Source organism: Gracilinanus agilis, chromosome 3 (genome assembly GCF_016433145.1).
Source record: "Gracilinanus agilis isolate LMUSP501 chromosome 3, AgileGrace, whole genome shotgun sequence".
Classification (NCBI taxonomy): Eukaryota; Metazoa; Chordata; class Mammalia; order Didelphimorphia; family Didelphidae; genus Gracilinanus; species Gracilinanus agilis.
The window spans coordinates 412,780,429-412,801,053 of NC_058132.1; the positions used below are offsets into that span (position 1 = coordinate 412,780,429).

At 37.7% G+C, this 20,625-nt stretch overlaps 2 protein-coding genes across 2 annotated transcripts; both read left to right on the forward strand.

Annotated features, from left to right (window-relative positions):
* The first annotated feature begins 1,298 nt into the window (after positions 1-1,298).
* LOC123239602 (carbonyl reductase [NADPH] 1-like) lies at positions 1,299-6,772 on the forward strand. Its single transcript, XM_044666874.1, has 3 exons — positions 1,299-1,669; positions 3,149-3,256; positions 6,198-6,772. The coding sequence occupies exons 1-3, from the start codon at positions 1,381-1,383 to the stop codon at positions 6,632-6,634; spliced, it is 834 nt and encodes a 277-aa protein (XP_044522809.1). The 5' UTR covers positions 1,299-1,380; the 3' UTR covers positions 6,635-6,772.
* Positions 6,773-12,154: 5,382 nt separating this feature from the next.
* LOC123239603 (carbonyl reductase [NADPH] 1-like) lies at positions 12,155-19,485 on the forward strand. Its single transcript, XM_044666875.1, has 3 exons — positions 12,155-12,561; positions 13,974-14,081; positions 18,789-19,485. The coding sequence occupies exons 1-3, from the start codon at positions 12,273-12,275 to the stop codon at positions 19,223-19,225; spliced, it is 834 nt and encodes a 277-aa protein (XP_044522810.1). The 5' UTR covers positions 12,155-12,272; the 3' UTR covers positions 19,226-19,485.
* The last annotated feature ends 1,140 nt before the right edge of the window (positions 19,486-20,625 follow it).

Below are 20,625 nucleotides of genomic sequence, written 5' to 3' on the forward strand. Positions count from 1 at the left end.
CCTGACTTGGGTCTAATTTAATTACGGAATCAATCTGAATTGTTGATTCCTGGCGGCCACACTTTGATTATATATCTATAAAATACCTAAAAATCTCCCTCTTACAGTATAAAAAAATATTTTAGCAAAATCATGTGAAAACACACGTATAGCATTTTCAGTACAGGTGTTCATAATGAAGGGAAAGTTTTTTCACAGTGTTAGTCAACAACTGATTATATTTTAGCTTTCTCTGCTAACTATAAATTACAGGTAAATTATAATTATAAATTATAGGTAGACAAAAGCTGGGGTGTATTGCAAAGAGCACTGGCATCCACCAAGGCTTGTATCCTCGATATAGGATGACTCCTCATTTTCGCTTACTCCACATATTCAATGTTATTTCTACCTTGAGCAAATCTATCATTTCAGACCCCTTCTTTCCAACCTTGGAATTACCACCCTAGTTCAGGCCATCATGTGTTCTATTGGCAATAGTTTCCTAATTGGTCTTCCTGCCCTCATCTGTCTCCCCACTCCAAATTATCCTTCACTCAGCAGCCAGTGATCTTTCTAAAGAGCAAATGAGAATCACCCTCACTAGTCAAACAAATTGCACTATTATTTATTTTTTCTTTTAGAAATGTTTATTCCCTTAAATATTTCCCAATCATATATAAGAAAATTTTTGTATTCTTTTTTTTTTAACCCATATCCTCTACCCTAGAATCAGTACTGTGTATTGCTTCCAAGGCAAAAGAGCAGTAAGGGATAAGCAATGGACTTTAAGTGACTTGCCCAGGGTCACAATGCTAGAAAGTGTCTGAGGCCAGATTGGAAGTCCTATCTCAAAGCCTGGCTCTCAATCCAGAGACACCTAGCAAACCCCTAACATTCATTTTTTAACATTTTGAGTTCCAAATTCTCTCCCTTCTGCCTGTACCTCTCCCATCCCTCGAGAAGGCAAGCAATATGACATTGATTACACATGTGGAGTCAACTACACTTATTTCCAAGATCAAACATTAAACTCCACTTATTTAGTGTTTTAAACCCTTTACAATCTGGTCATTTCTTCCCTTTCCAGTCTTTATTACATTTCGTGTAATAATTTCTCCACACTGCAATCTTGGCACAGTGACCCCTTTGCTGTTCTTATATCCCATCTATCTCGAGTCTCCCTACAAGTGTACATCCAGAAAACCCCAACACCGACCCCGTGCAAGAATTCTTTCCTGGTAGGCTACTGGATGAGGAGATGCGCATGCGCACTCTCTTGCGCATGCGCTTTATAACAAGTGCCTTTTGGAATTCAGGTGGCTCCACAGTCTCTTGCAAGGCGGAGCAGCATCCTCAGACCAGGCCTGCCCTGGGTCTGTGTCTACCGGCTTCTAAGTCATGTCTTCCAACAGCCGAGTAGCCGTGGTGACGGGGAGTAACAAGGGCATCGGCTTCGCCATTGTGCGTGATCTGTGCCAGAAATTCTCGGGCGATGTGATTCTCACGTCCCGGGACACGACCCGGGGCCAGGCGGCTTTGAAGAAGCTGCAGGAGGAGGGGCTGAATCCGATTTTCCATCAGCTGGACATCGATGACCCGCAGAGCATCCAGACCCTGCGGGATTTTCTCAAGGAGCGCTACGGGGGTGTGGATGTGCTGGTCAACAATGCGGGAATCGCCTTCAAAGGTACGAGACGTGGGAATGGAGACTGTGTGTGTGTGTGTGTGTGTGTGTGTGTGTGTGTGTGTGTGTGTGTGGTGTGTAAATGAAAGTCGTTAAAACTGTTTGTGCTGAGTGGAAAATTCAGACTCCTCACTCCTGGAGAAATGGGGGTGGGGTGGGGGCGGAGCCGGAAGGTCTTTGGGGTAAGTGACCTTAGGGCTGGCCACAACTACCCTGTGTTAGCTCATTCTGTAGTTCGGTCGTGTCCGACTGGGTCCCTGGGGACTTCTTGGCCAAGACTTTAGAGTGGTTTGCATTTCCTACTCCAGTGGATTAACAGAAACAAGTTAAAGTACTTGCCCAGGATCCCACAGTTCATGCCAATTTTGAACTCGGCACACTGAGCCACTTAACTGTCTCCGAGGCAAACAGAAGTTAAATGACTTGCCCAAGGTTACACAGCTAGGTGTCGGGCTAAATTTGAACTCAAGTCAATCCTGACTCCAGACATTGCACTCTGTCCCCAGTGAGCCACCTAGCTGCCCCTACCTCGTGAAATTACTTTCTATCATTTTATTTTTTTATCTCCTGTTGACTTAATGGTGTATTTGTTATGGTATGGGTAAGCACCCTGAGAGCCGGCACAGTTCATTTTGTGTGTATTGCATCCTCAGGGCTGTTTTTTGTTTGCACACCGTTTTGTGCTTCAGTGAATACTTATTGAAGTTGTTGACTATTGTACCTTACAAAACGTCTTGGTGCAATATTCCACTTTCTGAATTTCACAAAGTGTCAAATTCCATGGAAGTTCTTGTCTAGGTAATGTTACTGTACCCCTATTGTCTTGTGTTTATGTAATCACAAATTGCAATTATATATGCTTTCTCTGAGAAGCTTAATCCTCAGTGAAAACTTTCAAACTCAGTTCTGTATCGCACCAACTAGTCAGGGCATTTTGGAGAATTTTTCATTTTTGCTTTAACTTTTTAAGTGTCCTAAAAGTTAGAGAGCTTGGACTAGAGTTAGGAAGGTCTGAGTTCAATTACATCTTTTTATTTATTTGTTTGTTTATTTTAATCCCTTAACTTCTGTGTATTGGTTCCTAGGCAGAGTGCCATGTGACTTGCCCAAGGTCACACAGCTGGGAAGTATCTGAGGTCACATTTGAACCTAGGACCTCCCATCTCTAGGCCTGACTCTCAATCGACTGAGCTACCCAGCTGCCCCCTCAATTACATATTCAAACACTTTCTACCTGTTTTATCTTGGGCAAGTCATTTAATCTCTTTTCCCTCAGCTGTAATATAGGTATAATAAAAGCACCTATCTAGAAGGTTCTTGTGAGCATCAAATGACATAATATATGTAAAGTGTCTAGCTCATTGTAGAAGCTGTATTTTATGTTTTTTAAGTTATATGAATTTCTTTGCTTTAGAAAGAGTAAAATTCGGTATGATTACTGTTTAACTTACTCTTCATTTTCTTACTCCTCTCCTTTTTTAGTTGCTGATACCACACCTTTTCCTATTCAAGCTGAAGTAACAATGAAAACCAACTTTTTTGGCACCAAAGCTGTATCTGCAGAATTACTGCCTTTAGTAAAACCCCAAGGTAAATTCATTATTTGGAATACAAAGCTTTAACATTTATACAAGGAGGAAAAATGTAGAATTATCAAGCAAACATTAAATAGTAAAATAAAAGATCTGGGCCTTGATTCTGTCAACTGTAAAAAAGAAGAAATTAGATTTCATAATCTCTTAATACCACCCCTAACTCTTTCTTTGATACTTTCCTCTCTTTTAATTCAGGAAGATTGGCAAATGTTTGACTACATTCCCAGTGGTTATATAAATTATGACTTGGCAAAAAAAAAAAAAAAAAAAGAGGGAGGAGAATAAAAATACCTCTATATTAAGACTCTTCCCTCAACAGAAGATAGAGTATTCATAAACTTTTTTTCCCATTGAAACCTGAAAAATAATTTTATTATAAAAGGAGACAAATTTAATTTTAAATTCCCCCGGAAATCCAATTTGGCACACTTCCAACACCATTAGAAGAAGCTTTCTTCTTCTGAAAGAGATCTCCTGGTTAGTTATTGAAACCTTAGCTTTCCATCCTACTACCAGAGTCTTAAATACATCACTTATTTTATATGTAGTGAATAGAGGGAATGCATCTTCAAGCCCTTATATTACCAGAAGGAAAGAGAAGAATATAATTGTCATTAAAGTCACATATTAGAAGAGCCCATTCACCTTTTATGTGTTTAGAATATAGTTTAGGTAAAGTAGGCATACAGTTTGACAGAGCAATTCATTAAAATTGGAAAATGTTTATCTTTTTAAGTATGTTTTCATTAATATTTTCTGTTTCTTAAATCACCACCGTATCCCTCTACCCCTCCCAGAAAGCCATCCCATTTGACAAACAATATTTTTTTAAGTGGGGGGAATTCAAAACAACTGAACAATACACTGAAAAAAAATCTGAAAATATGTGCAATATATAACACACCTGTGGACCTTCCATCTCCACAAAGGAGTGGTTTTGGGTATCTTCTCAAATCTCATTTGGTTCTCACTTAATCTTCATAATTTTGTTATATTTACTTTTGATTATTTTGGAATGCCTTTATTCTTTCAAGTTACGTTTTTTGTTGTTTTAATTTGTTAATAGAATTTATTTCCAGGTATCTCACCCTCCCCCTGCCCTTCCCACACTATCCAGCATCATTTGACAAAGAGCAATTTTTTTAAAAGCATTTCAAAGAAAAAAGCATTGATCTTTAGAATAATGCAATGTTTTAAGTATAATATAAATGTTTATAAGACAGTTGGCCTCCATTCAGATGAGTTAAGGCAGTCTTTGGAATAAAAAACATTTTAACATCTCAATGATTTATCATTACCTGTGTTAGAAATAAAAATGTATTCAGACAATCATTCTAAACTGAAGATCCATCTTTAATTGTGGCAAATTAAAGCTTGAGGTCTCACTATGCCCTCCCTGTGGCAAAGACTTCATCTAGATCAGTGATTCCCAAAGTGGGCACCACCGCCCCCTGGTGGGTGCTGCAGCGATCTAGGGGAGCAGTGATGGCCACAGGTGCATTTATCTTTCCTATTAATTGCTATTAAAATTTAAAACAAATTAATTTCCAGGGGGCTAAGTAATATTTTTTCTGGAAAGGGGGCAGTAGGCCAAAAAAATTTTGGGGACCACTACCTTAGAATATTCCTTTAGAATAAAATATTCCTTCTAATACCAAAGAATTTAAGCACTCAAAGTGATTCATTTACTTAAGTGACCATTTACTTAGAGATCAGTACACACATATGATCAAATTCCCAGTCCAGTGCTCTTGGCATTAATAAAGTCCTTTGGGGTAAATTTATCTTACATTTCAGCCCCCTTTTCCTTATCTATATTATAAGTCCCATAAAAAATATCACATTGATTCTGACCATCTTTTATATTGATTATTGCACTCAAGGATTTTTTCCAAGTGCCTGAAATAAGTATTTGTATGATTAAGCTAATCTGTGCATTTTTGTTGAACCATTTAATACCTAGTAATAGCTTACTGAGTATTGAAATAGCTACTTAAAATAATCAGTATTGAAAAAACTGAATTATAAATGAGGGGAGGAAAAATTATTTCTTAAAAACCATAAATGAAAGAAAGATGGAAAGTATAATGATCAATGTAACAACTAATCATGATTCCAGGAAGATTGATGAGGCATGCTTCCTGCCTCTTTGACAGAGAGGACATGGACTATGTATAGGTAAAGAATGAGACATCAATTGGTTTTACTTGACTGTATTTATTTGTTTAAAGGAAAGACTTTTTATTTGAGGAGGGGAGAATTGTGGAGGAATAGAGATAGTGACGGAGAAAAATTAAAACAAGAAAGCAAAAGGCACAAATGAAAAACAATTCGACTTAAGAAAAAAAAATAGAAGCAAGCAGAATAAATATCTGAATTGGCCAAAGAAAAGAAAGGCACTGTTGGTACCATGCCATAAAATATTGATCATCATATTCAGTTTGATAATATGCTTTATGAAAAAACATGTTAATAAATGTTACAAAGTATTTTTACACATAATGGAGGAAAATACATTATTTAAATCCTTTTTGCTTCTACAGACACGCAAAAATATCTGCTAGGGCTAAGACTTACGAAATATTTGGACTGATTTCATAATAAGTTTGACTGAAAATTTCCTCTACTTGTATCAGAAGTATTTAGTTAAACATTGATTAAATATTAATAGGCAGGTTCAGTTCTTCCATACAAAATTACCATATTTGGTCATGAACAGTTTGCCTAGCATATAGAAAGCACTTTATAATTTTTTCCATTTATTATTCCTTTGCAAAATAATATTTAGGTGTGTGAACATACCATAGTCCCCTAATCTACCAAAATATATGCATGCATCTCACAATGTCATGACAATTAATGACAATTACAAACCTTAAAAGAAAGGTTTGTAAGAACACTATTGACAAGTTGTTTGTCCATATGTTTTATTGTAGGCAGAGTGGTGAATGTCTCTAGCATGGTGAGCTTACGTTCTCTTAAAGGCTGCAGCCCAGAACTACAGCAGAAGTTTCGCAGTGACACCATCACAGAGGAAGAGCTGGTGGGGCTCATGAAAAAATTTGTGGAAGATACAAAGAAAGGAGTGCATCAGAAGGAAGGTTGGCCCAACAGTGCTTATGGAGTGACCAAGATTGGAGTCACTGTGTTGTCTAGAATCCATGCCAGGCAGCTGAATGAGCAAAGGAAAGGTGATAAGATTCTTCTGAATGCCTGCTGCCCAGGATGGGTGAGAACTGACATGGCGGGCCCCAAGGCTACCAAGAGTCCAGAAGAAGGAGCTGAAACCCCAGTTTATTTGGCTCTTTTACCCCCAGATGCTACTGAACCTCATGGCCAGTTTGTCATGGAGAAAAGGGTTGAAAAATGGTAAATTTCATTTGTAAACCCATTCCAGAATGTTACATATCTCAGAGTTGATTAAAAAGTGCCTTTAGATTGTGTGACCCTGGGCAAGTCACTTGACCCCCATTGCCCACCCTTACCACTCTTCCACCTAGGAGCCAATACACAGAAGTTAAGGGTTTTAAAAAAAAATTGCCAAAAAAAAAAGTGCATTTAGAAAGAAACAAAAATAAAAGTATATTTTGAGACTTTACCAGCTGTCACAGTTAATTCCCTTAAGGTGTTCTCTTTGAGTTGTCTACTAATTATATGAAAGATTTTTTTTAAACCCTTACCTTCCATCTTGGAGTCAATACTGTGTATTGGCTCCAAGGCAGAAGAGTGGTAAGGGCTAAGGCAATGGGGGTTAAGTGACTTGCCCAGAGTCACACAACTGGGAAGTGTCTGAGGCCAGATTTGAATCTAGGATCTCCTGTCTCTGGGCCTGGCTCTCAATCCACTGAGTCACCCAGCTGCCCCCTATATGAAAGATTTTGTAATGACTAAATATCTGTAATGTTGTTGGGGAAAACATGCAAAATTCAGATTGCTTAAATGGAATAAAAAGCTTTCAAAAAAATAGAAAGAAATCATTAAATCTTCTGAAGTTTTAGTTATTTCTGACCACATTTTTATGCAGACTCTGCTTCATCACGGAAATTGGTAACATAAGCCATCACAAGCCTCTGGGAGTATCCTCTCTCTTTTCTACTTGGCATCACTTATTTAATTTTAAATGTGTGGCAGCTATCATTTTTGCTTCTTACCATTCTAAAGACATATATCTGCTATGGTTAAAACCTATGAGATATTTGGATTGATTTCAAAATAAGTCTGAAAACTTATAATTTTTATAGTATTTCTTGTACAGGGAAAGTGTCATATAAGTCAAGACTTTCGCTTGAACACTTTTCCTTGGGGCCACTTATATTGGGAATTCGTTATAGGCTATCAGAGTGTCTTTCAGAGAAAATAACTTTCCTATTTCATGGATGCAAGATTTCTCTTATAATTCCCAAGATTCTTGGTAAATTTTAGGATCTTTTGACTGATACTAATGATTCTTGGCAGATTACTCAATGAACCACATTCCTTAAAAAGTCTGTGTTTAATCAATGTACAGATTTAAATGTACGTGAGCTAGATGGGGAGAAATTATAGCTCAAAGACAAATAGCCAATCAAACTTGGTGTAATGGAAAGAGGACAGAATCAGGGTTTGAATCCCAGGTCTGCTACTTCTTCTCTGATCTTGTGTGAGTCATCTAACTTCCTCTGAACCTTAGCAACTAACTCAGCCTAAACAGGATTCTATTTGAGCCATATGGTCCATTGAGACCCTAGATGAACAAGATCAAGTTTATAACATTTTAAGGGTTTAACTGTACTTAGGAGGCATAAGAAAATTATCTTAACTTTGTGTGGGTTTTTTGTGGGCCTCTTTTCTTTTAATCTTTTATTGTTTTCTTTTTAATTCTGGAGAGAGTTTTATGCCAGGGTTGATAAAGATCATGTCACATACATTAAACCTGTGCTCAGTTAAGTGGATGTTACCTCTCTCAATGGGGAAAACAAAACAAAACACTTCAAAATAATTTCAGTGGGATTGGGTTCTACTTTTTTTTTTTTACAAGGAGCTGTTCTGTGATTTCTTTATGGGGACTAAGTCTTTTGGGGTTTGTTAGGGGGTATACATCACTGACTATTTGGTGATAAACAGATCTTGTTCCCCTGAAGTCAGAGGACATGGGTAGTGAATCTTACCATCACCTTCATAAATCTGATTCTCTAGGCCTTCGACTGGTCCCAGATAAATGGCCTGAAACCAATTCAGTGGTCAGAGGAGTCACTCCCAGGAATTATTATTACTTCCATAAAGAAGCATATGAATACCTTGCAGTTGTGTTACTACCCCTCTGAACCACATTTGAGTGTGGGGAAGGGCAGCTGACCATTGAATGCCGAGGACTGCTCAAGAAAGCCAAAAGCTGCCATGAACTGAAATTGCAGTTGCCTCCATGACATAGCCAAAGATCAGGGAGAATGTCTCCCTAGGAGGCAGCTGGGTGGCTCAGTGGATAGAGAGTCAGGTCTAGAGATGGAAGGTCCTGGGTTCAAATCTGGTCTCAGATACTTCCTAGCTTTGTGACCCTGGACAAGTCATGTAACCCCCACTGCCTATCCTTTACTGCTCTTCTGCCTTAGAACCAATACATAGTATTGATTCTAAGATGGAAGGTAAGGGTTTAAAAAAATATATCCCCACACAGCGGATAGAGAGCCAGGCCTGGAGATGGGAAATTTGGGGTTCAAATCTGGCCTCAGATACTTCCTAGCTGTGTGACCCTGAGCAAGTCATTTAACCCCAACTGCCAAGCCCTTGCTGCTCTTCTGTCTTAGAATTGATACTAAGAAGGCAATGTCCCAACTCAAGAAGAGGAAATGAGTTGTATTTAGCAGAGCCAGAAGGGAGTCCACTTAACCTATTTCTTGCTGCTTTTCTTCCTATTGTTTTCTGGATATTTTGGTACTACTCACCCAACTGATATGTCCACCAAATACCTGGCCTGACACTGCACCCCATTTTTTCTGAGTTCATTGACTCCAAAATCATTTCATTGGGGTCCTTTTTTTTTTAAATAGGAAGCCTTTCTCTGATTTTGTATGGGCAAGAGGTCCTTTAGGGGGTTTTGCTTGGGGGTTCACATGGCAAGTTAGTATTTATTTTGAGATGAACAGCTATTATTTCCTCGAGAACTTTTTATCATCTCCAGATAATTTTATAAGGACAGCTTAGTTGATAAGGAAGTAATGGGACACAGGAGATGATCTTGACTGTTAACTCATAGCTGCTTCTCCAAAGTGCTATTGAGTCACAAGTTTATTATATATGAAAATTCAAACTCCCTTTCACCCAAAAGCACAAGGAAAGTTTCCCACAATTACACAGAGCTGTATTTTTAACATAGACGAAACAAAAGCCTTAGAAGCTTCAAGATGTAGATAAGAATACAAGGTTGGATTGTAGCTACCTCAACATTAGTTAAGTCTGCGAATATTTTGCTGGGTGGGGAAGTCCCTGAATTCTTTGGCCTTGAATGTCTAAAACCACTCTCAGAACCAGCAGCTGCATTCCTGACCACAGGGGAGAATGTTAACCTCCTGACTGTTGGTTTGCTAAGAGCTTAAAGCTTTTCAATAAGGCCACTATACTTTTCAAAAAGAAATCACAAGGATCACAAAAGAGGATAAAAATCTGAGACTCTGTTTCTCTTATTGGCTTTCCACAATTATTGACTTGAAGTCAAAGGATACAGACATTTCTTGAGCTTGGCATCTTAAGCAACAGAAAATGTTTGCTGAGGATCAGGAATACCTTGGAACAGCTCAATAGATGGGGAGAGAAGAAAGAAGGGCTTGAGTCTGGTGGGGGGGGGGGGTGAAGGAGCAGAGAGAAGGGAGAGTCCCAGATAGGAATAGAACTATATACAAGAGAGATGTTCTGGGCCAGCAAAAACACTTGACTAGAGGGGTCCCAGCACCGCAGAATTCACACATGATCCAACGAACTGGGTATTTGGGAATGTGACCACTATCTAAAATAACCTGGTGAGGGGGCAGCTGGGTAGCTCAGTGGATTGAGAGTCAGGCCTAGAGACATGAGGTCCTATGTTCACATCTGGCCTCAGACACTGCCCAGCTGTGTGACCCTGAGCAGGTCACTTGACCCCCATTGCCCACCCTTACCACTCTTCCTCCTATGAGCCAAAACACAGAAGTTAAGGGTTTAAAAAAATTAAAAAAGAAAATAACCTGGTGAGAAGAAGAACAATGGGACTAAATATGCTAAAGCAAAACATATGATATCACTTATCACATGTATATATAGGTATGTGATTTGTGATTTAGGCCTTAAAAAATTGCTCTTTAGCAAAAATGGATAATATGGAAATAGATATCAAGTGACAACATTTATACAACCCAGTGGAATTGCTTGTCAGCTCTAAGAGTAGGGAGGGAAGAAGAGAGGGAAAGAATGAATCATGTAAACATGGAAAAGTATTTTAAAAGAAACAAATAAAATTTTAAAAAAGAAAACAAAGGACAAAGAACAAAAATAGTTCCTGAAAAATCAAATAAATAAATAAATAAAATTACCTGGAATTCTCCACTGTCTATGGATTCAATGTCCTAGAAAAACTGACTTAGATTTTTGCATTTTAATTCTTGGGTTTAATATTTGATTGCATTACATAGTTAAAGATATAGGTAAAGATATATATATATACATATATATATATATATGAAGATAAAGAATTATGCCAACCAAATTGCAGTAACTTTCATCTCACTTGGTTAGGTCTTTTGGTAATATTGTACTTAAATAATGTGCCAGATTGTTATGTATCTTGGCTCCTAAAGTTTTTCTGCACAATTTTTAGGAGTCCTCTTATAGAACACAATCTAACATGTACTGGTGTTCCGCAACTGTAATTGGGCCAATGTTGGTAAAAGAATTCTATTGGATTTATGTATATTTCTATTTGAAAATTTTCAATGCCTTAAACTGAAATAGAACTGTATATTAAAGGAGACCAATATCAAACAAATGGAAATAAACTGATTTGACTAAGTTTATCATTTTATTGGTTTATTAAATTATTAAATGGAAGGTAAATTTCTCTACACTATACATTATTGAAAGCATTTATATTACAGAGCAAATACTAAATATCATAGGGATTTTATTGCATTATTCTTGCAAAATTTTAAGGATTCCTCCTATAGGGATTCCTCTGACATGAATGGGAGCTCTCTACTGGCTACTGGATCTTTATTCTAGATGAATTGAATTAGATTTAAGTATATAGTTAGAATATTCCATTGCTTTAGATTATCCCCAAAATTTAGTTATCCCATTAATTGAAAGCAATATAAACCCAATGACAGTGAATGTAGTAGATTTCTAGTGACTTATTTAAATTCCTAAAGATGACATTGTTTTATATTTGCTGAGTTTTAAGGAATCTTCCTAAAAGGTAGCATTCCAACATGACATCTACTGACTACTTTATCGCTCACCTCTGAGAGAGTTAAACTAGGGACTTCTACGACCCTAAATTCCTGGAGAAGGAAAGCAAAACACAAAAAAACAAAGCACTTAAAACCAAACCACGACTTTTAAAAGGTGACAACCGAGTTTTATGAAACTACATTTACCCTTGCCCAGGGGTTTGCCTTCAAAGGACTCTCGGACTGATCTTTGCCCCAAACTTGAACAACAGGCCTGCAAGCACTCATCAAGCACTCTGGATGGGGATGGGTGGATATATTCAAAGTCAAAGTACTCGTCCTCTTAGTTTCTCTTACACTGTTTTGGCAGCTCTAGGAGGCGAGCGATAGAAACGGATGGGGAAGTGGAAAGGAGAATCGGGGTGACACATTCACCCTCCTTTAGTCCGAGGGAGGAGGAGCTGCGCCTGCGCGCGCCCTTTGTAACCAGGGATCTCAACTTCCAGCTCAGCTTGTTGCACACTTTCTCTGGCAGCACCACCCCGCAGCATCCTCAGACCAGTTCCCTCCCCGGGTCAGTGCCTCCAAGCTCCTTCCCTCTCCCGCAGCTAAGTCATGTCTTCCAGCAGCCGAGTAGCCGTGGTGACGGGGAGCAACAAGGGCATCGGCTTCGCCATCGTGCGCGATCTGTGCAAGAAATTCTCGGGCGATGTGATTCTCACGTCCCGGGACCCGACCCGGGGCCAGGAGGCTGTGAAGAAGCTGCAGGAGGAGGGACTGAAGCCGATTTTCCACCAACTGGACGTCGATGACCCACAGAGCATTCGGACGCTGCGGGATTTTCTCCAGGAGCGCTACGGGGGTGTGGATGTGCTGGTCAACAATGCGGGAATGGCCTTCAAAGGTACGAGACGTGGGAATGGAGACTGTGTGTGTGTGTGTGTGTGTGTGTGTGTGTGTGTGTGTGTGTAAATGAAAGTCGCTAAAACTGATTGTGCTGAGTGGAAAATTCTGAACTCCTCACTCCGGGAGAAAAGGGGATGAGTAGAGGGTGAGGTGGAGAGATCATAAAGTTCTTTGGGGTAAGGGACCTTAGGGTCCGGGGCCCTGGCAACAGCTACAGTGTGTTAGTTCATTCTGTTGTTTTTCAGTCTTGTCCGACTCGGTCCCTGGGGTCTTCTTGGCCAAGACACTGGAGTGGTTTGCATTTCCGTTTTTAGTGCATTAAGGCATACTTGTTAAGTGACTTGCCCAGGGTCAAACCAGCTAGTGAGTGTCTGAGGCAGAATTTGAACTCAAGTCTATCCTGACTCCAGACCCAGTCCTTTATCCAGTAAGCCCTTTATCCAGCCATATCATTTAGCTGCAGGCCCACTCTGGAAATTATCCTCCTTTTTAATTCAGGAAGATTGGGAAATGTTTGATTCTATTACAGTAGTTATATAAGTTATGACTAAGCAAAAAAAAAAAAAAAAAAGAGGGAGGAGAATAAAAATACCTGTATATCGACTCCTCCCTCAACAAAAGATAGAGAATGCAGTTCTTTTTTCCCCCATATAAATCTGAAAAATCATTTTTTTCCAAAAGGAGACAAAATTCTACCATTTTGCTTGTATCTCATGTTGACTTACTGATGTAAATGTGGTAGCCTTCTAGTAGTGTGTGTAAGCACCCCGAGAGCTGGGATAGCTCATTTTGTGTCCATTGTTTGCCGGTATTTTCTTGCTTCAGGAAATATTTATTATAGTTGTTGAATAATGGAACCTTACAAAGCATCTTGGTGCAAATTGCCGCCTTCTGAATTTCACAAGGTGTCAAAATCTTGGCTAGGTAGTGTTACAGTACCTCTACTATTGTGTCTTGTCTGTGTCATCAGGAATTGCATTTGCAAATGCTTTCTCTGAGAAGTTTAATCCTCAGTGAAAACTCTCAAACTCAGTTATGACATGTTTCTACTAGTCTGAGTTCTTTAGTGAATTTTTACATTTTTTTTTAACTCTTAAGTATCAGTGAATGTAAGCTGGGTCTAGAGTCAGGAAGACCTGACTACAGTTATAGCTTCAGGCACTTTCTACATGTTTTACTTTGGACAAGTCATTTAATCTCTTTTTCCTCAATTGTAATATGGGTGTAATAAAGGCACCTAGAGCAAATGAAATAATATTTGTAAAGTATCTGGAACATAGTAAGAGCTATAGAAATGTTTTCTCTTTTTTAAATTATGTGAATTTCTTGCTTTAGAAAGAGTAAAATTCAGTGTGATTACTGTTTTAACTTATTCTTCATTTTCTTCTCTTTCTTACCCCTTTTTTTTAGCTGCTGATACCACACCTTTTCCTATTCAAGCTGAAGTGACCATGAAAACCAACTTTTTTGGCACCAAAGCTGTTTCTGCAGAATTACTGCCTTTAGTAAAACCTCAAGGTAAATTCATTATATGGAATACAAAACTGTAACATTGTTTATCCAAGAAGGAAACATCTAGAATTTCCAAACAAACATTAAGTAGTAATAAAAGATCTGGGTTTCTGACTCCAATTCTGAAAACAATGTCTTACTTTATTAGCCCAGTTCCCATAATCTCTTAGTACCACTCCTAACTTTCTTTGATAATCTCCTCCCTTTTAATTCAGGGAGATTGGCAAATATTTGATTCTATTACAGTAGTTATATAAGTTATGACTAAGCAAAAAAAAAAGAGGGAGGAGAATAAAAGCACCTGTATATCAACTTTTCCCTCAACAAAAGATAGAGAATTCCAGTTCTTTTTTTCCCCATAGAAATCTAAAAAATCATTTATTTTGAAAGCAGACAAATTTAATTTTTAAATTCTTTGGAAAATCCAGCTTGGCACACCTCCATACCAGTAGAAGAAGCTTTCTTCCTCTGAAAGAAAGAAATTGATTTCCAAGATGATTGGATAAATTCACAGCTCTACCAACAGTGTATTAGTGTTCCCATGTTTCCACATCTGCTTCAACACTTGTCATTTTCTCCTTTTGTCATTTTATTTATTCTCATGGGTGTGAGTTGATCTCTCTGAATTATTTTAGTATTTATTTCTCTAATCAGTAGTTATTTAGAGCATTTTTTCATGTAGCTATATATGGCTTTGATTTATTCATCTGAAAAATGTCTGTTCATATCTTTTGCCCATCTATCAGCTGGGGGAATGGCTCTTATGCTTACAAATTTGACAAAGTTTTCTATGTATTTTAAATTTCAGACCTCTATCTGAGGGTCTTTATTGTGTCTTCAGAAGTTTATTTTTGAGTATTTTGTGTGTTCTAGGCTGACTTTTCTTAGAACACTTTAATCCATGGAATCCTGCCTTTCTTTCCTCTGAACCCCTTGAAATCTGCTTTCTCAAAAACTAGGGTACATGTCAGACTATATTATCTTTAAGAAGAGTATTAAAACTCCTAATTGTTTATTATTTTTTCAAAAATACCTTTGTATATTGTTTGTTCTCAGTCTATCTCAAAGTGTGGCCATCTAAGGATAATTGTAACAAAAATGAAACTGATTTCCTTTTCTTATTTTTCCTCTTTGTAACACTATAAGTGACCCACTAACCCACCATGGACAGGGTGATTCCTTCAACAGATTTTCTTTTCTTTAAATACCTCTGCTAGGTATGAGGAGGAGGATACAGAAAAGTATAAAATATAACAATACAAAATAATATTTGAGTGTTATTAAGTACTATGTACAAGTAATATAGGAACTTTGAGCAGAGACAGTAGTCAGCTGGGACAGTGATCAAAGGGTGAAGGATGAATTTGAGCCTGGTCTCAGATAATCAGCAATGAAGGAAAATTATACACTACATTATAGGTAGAGCAGATAGTGTGAACAAAGACTGGAGAGAAAAGGAGATTTTTTCCTTGTTTTTTTTTTTCTTTTCTTTATAGATTCCAATCTCCACAAGGGAAGAATCCTCTTTTCTCTATAAAGTGATTTCCTAACCATATTCCTAAACCTCTTTAGGTGGTTTTTCATATACATTTATATATATACATATATTGCATATTAGATTTATGGCTATAACATAGTCATAAAAATAATATTGAAAATCATTTACCCCAGTTTCCAGAAAAATTAGTTTTAGAACTGTGACTAACATTCAGGTCTTATATGTTCTTATCACTTTACTTCCTTACTCTGTATTCTTTCACCTGAGGGTCTGAATACAAGAAGCATCTTGTTTATGTGCCTCTTTTGGGGAACTTGCTCATGTGTATTGAAAAAATATCCCAGAGTTGGTGCTGTATATAAAATAATAGCAATGATATAGTTTTGAAAGTTTCTGTTTTAAAAGGCCACAGAAATTACTGAATATTGGACCCAGAAGGAACTTCAGATATGGTTAAGTGTAACCCTCCTCATTTTTCAGATAAGGAATCTTTCTGTCTAAGAATATTCCTTTAGAATAAAATATTGCATAGAATTATAAAAAATTCAAGGACCCTGATCAAGGTCATTCACTAACTTAGGGACAAATCCATAGAGACCAAAACACACATATAATCTGACTTCCAATCCAGTTATTTTGGAATTAATAAGGACCTCTGAGGGAAATTTACTTTACCTTTCAGCCCCCTTTTCCTTACCTATATTAAAAGCCCCATAAAAATGTCACATTGATTCTTACCATCTTTCATATAAATTAACACACTCTAGGGTTCTTCCCAGGTGCCAGAAATAAGTATTTGTATGATTTATCTAATCTATGCACTTTTGTTAAACACTCAATGAATGTTTCCTACTAAAAGCTTATTGATATTGAAATAACTGTTTAAAATGATTTGGTATTAACAAAACTAAACTAGATAAGATTAGGAAAAACTCTTTTAAAAACCATAAATGAAAAAATGATGAAAAGTATTATGATCGATGCAATAATGAATTCTTACCTCTTTGGCAGAGGGCAAGGATGATGGATGGAGAATGAGATAACAAATTGGTTTTGTTTGACCATATTTATTTGTTTAAAAGGAAGGCCTTTATTTGGGGAGGGGAGTATTGTGGAGGGGTAGAGATAGTGAGAGAAAAAAAGAAAAAGATAGAAACAAAAATCACAACCAAAAAAGAATTTAATTTATAGGGAAAAAAAGAAGCAAGCAAAATAAACTTCTGTATTGGTCAAAGAAAACAGAGGGACTATTGTTTAGCATATTCAATTTGATTTATGCTTTAAGAAAAAAACCTGTTATACAAAGTACATGATTAAGTAATCATCATTTTATGACCTTTAAATATGGAAATGCTCATAATTAATGACTCTAGGTTCATAACAAAATATATTTTTTTAACATATAACTCATGAATCTTCCATGGTGTCCATCTGTGATGCCTTCTCACTCTGTGGAATTGGCCCTGGGTTCTTCAGGCTATATGCCAGAAAATTGTAAGCACAGGAGGATTGTATCTTGTTGAAAGTTTAGAGCAATGATTCCCAAAGTGGGCACTACTGCCCCCTGGTGGGTACTGCAGCGATCCAGGGGAACGGTGATGGCCATATTTTTTTTTATTACATTCTATTCTGAGTTCAATACATAGTTTCATAACTTCCAGGGGGCGCTAAGTAATATTTTTTTCTGGAAAGGGGGCAGTAGGCCAAAAAAGTTTGGGAACTACTGGTTTAGAGTATGGCTCTAGCACCAGACTGACTCTGTTTCCAAACAACCAATTAAATTAACTGTAATGAGACTCATCAGCTATACACTATTCAAATGGTGATAAATGTGTTGTGTGTTTTTTCTGCCACACAACTTATACAAAAAAAGTATAATTAAAAAATGGTCTGTAGTCCTGGATGACTCCCTTCCAGTTTTGCAGTGATGGTGGCAGATTGGATAAAGGGGACAGAGTACTAAATACCATAGTTTTTAGATGATCTACAGATTTTAATTTTACCACACCTACTCCGAGAGACCTGTCTAATGCAGGGGATGGGTAGCGTGTTTGGTGGAGGGAACTTTGGATTCAGCTGGATCAGAGATCCATTTGATCCATTTGAGGCAACATTCAGATCTTTAATAAAGCTTTACTTCAGTAGATGGGTGATCTCATCCATGTGGGTAGGTCTTCCATCAATGTAGACTGCAATCCCTTTATGCCTTCTTATCTTTTGTGTTTCTTGTTTGTTAGAGCATTTTTTTTAGAAATTAAATGTTTTTTCTTCCTAGAAAAGAAAAGATACTATCTACCAGTTATCCAAGAGCTTATTATTCAGATTCCTGAACAAATTTGGACATTTTGGTTCAGAGGTTATGTTGTTCTCCCTGTAGAGAATCTCAGCCAAAATCAATAGGAAGGGAATTAGGAAAGTTGGAACCAGCTTGGAGGTCTAACAGATTCACTCATGGGGAGCCCTCAAATATCAGTAAATATTTTTATAGGCCAAAATACAGAATCTCTGGAATTACCTTCTTTCATCTATACTTAGTTTCACCTATTTTTTTTTAAGCTTTGTGGCAGCTATCAATCAAAAGTAATTTCTGGAGGGCAGCTAGGTGGTTCGGTGGATTGAAAGTCAGGCCCAGAGATGGAGATCCTGGTTCAAATTTGACCTCATATTTTTCCTAGCTGTGTGACCATGGGCAAGTCACTTAACTCCAATTGCTTAGTCCTTACCACTCTTCTGCCTTGGAACCAAAGACAAGGTAAGGATTTTTAAAAAGTCATTTCTGCCTCTTAACACTAAGATATTTGCAAAGATATCTGCTATGGCTAATATCTATGAGCTATATGGATTGATTTCATAATCAGTTTGACTGAAAATTTTCTCTCATTGTATCAGATGTATTTAATTAAACATTGATTAAATATTGATAGACAGGTTTGATTCTTCCATACAACATTGCCATGTATGTTTATATATACAGACAGCATTGTGCCTTGGTGCATAGAAACACTTTCTATATTTTTCATTTATTTCATTTATTATGGTTTTGCAAAATAATTTTAGATATGTGAACATGCCCTAATTCCCCATAATACCCAAATATGTACATGCATCTCAGTGTCATGACAATTAATGAGGATATATCTATAAACTTTGAATTCTTTAAAGAAAAGTTTTCAAGAACACTATGACAAGGTATGTATCCATCTGTTTTATCGTAGGCAGAGTGGTGAATATCTCTAGCATGATGAGCTTACGTTCCCTTAAAGACTGCAGCCCAGAACTACAGCAGAAGTTTCGCAGTGACACCATCACAGAGGAAGAGCTGGTGGGGCTCATGACAAAGTTTGTGGAAGATACAAAGAAAGGAGTGCATCAGAAGGAAGGTTGGCCCAACAGTGCTTATGGAGTGACCAAGATTGGAGTCACTGTGTTGTCCAGAATCCATGCCAGGCAGCTGAATGAGCAAAGGAAAGGTGATAAGATTCTTCTGAATGCCTGCTGCCCAGGATGGGTGAGAACTGACATGGCGGGCCCCAAGGCTACCAAGAGTCCAGAAGAAGGAGCTGAAACCCCAGTTTATTTGGCTCTTTTACCCCCAAATGCTACGGAACCTCATGGCCAGTTTGTCATGGAGAAAAAGGTTGAAAAATGGTAAACTTCATTTGTGAATCCATTCTAGTAATATTAGAATGTTAAGTATCTTAGAGTTGATTTAAAAGCGTATTTAGAAAGAAATAAAAATAATAATACGTTTTTATTGTCGCAGCCAATTCCTAAAAGGTGTTCCCTTTGGGTTGCCTACTGATTACGTGAAAGATTTTGTAATGACTAAATATCTGTAATGTGGTTGGGAAAAACATGAAAAATTCAGATTTTTAAAATGGAATAAAATGTTTTCAAAAAACTTGAAAGAAATCATTAAATACTCTGAAGTTTTAGTTATTTGTGATGAATTTCATGTGCAGAATCTGCTTCATCACAGACATAGGCAACACATATTGAGTATGAAGAAGAGCAGCTAACCACTGAATGCTCTGAGGAATGTTCAAGAAAGTCAAGACTGGCCATGAGTTAAAATTGTAGACCCCCTCCATGACATAGACTGAGGTTGCCCAAGATCAGGGAAAAATCTTTATGTTAAGAATATATCCATTTGGGTCAGCTAGTTAGCACTGTGGAAAGAGAACTAGGCCTGAAGATGGGAAACCCTGTATTTAAATCTGGCCTCACACACTTCCTAGCTGTGTGACCCTGGGCAAGTCATTTAACTCCAATTGCCTAGCCCTTACCACTCTTCTGTCTTAGAATTTATACTAAGAAGGCAAAGGGTTTGTTTTGTTTTGTTTTGTTTTGTTTTTCTAATCCTCATTCAAGGAGAGGCAAGAAATAGGAGTTGGATTCTACAGAGTCAGAAGGAAGTCCACTTAACCTACTCCCTGCTGCTATTCTCCCCTGATCCTCCAAATTCTTCCTATTATTTTCTGGATATTTTGGTACTACCCACCCAACCCTGATATGTCCACCAAATACCTGACTTGACACTGCACCTCATCCTTTCTGAGTTCATTGACTCCAAAATAATTTCAGTGGGATCATTTTTTACAGGACACCTTCCTCTGGTTTTGTATGGGGAAGAAGTCCTTTGGGGGTTTTGCTTGGGGGGTTCACATGGCAAGTGAGTATTTATTTTGAGATGAATACCTATTATTGACTTGAAGTCAAAGTACACAGGTTTTGATTTCTTGAGCTTGGCATCTTAAGCAACAGGAAATGTTTGCTGAGGATCAGGAATGCCTTGGAACAGCTCAATAGGTAGAGAGAGAAGAAAGAAGGGCTTGAGTCTGGTGGGGTGGGGTGGTGAGGGAGCATAGAGAAGGGAGACTCCCAGATAGTATAAATAGTTTTGCAAGTAGCCATCTTGTGCAAACTGTAGCAAGATGGGGGTTCAAATTTTAGAATCCCAGAGCAGGCATGAGACAGTGGAAAGACCTTTGGAGCACCCCTATAAATAGGAGGTCACCCCCAAGCAAACTGACTCAGTTGTGAGTTAGGTGG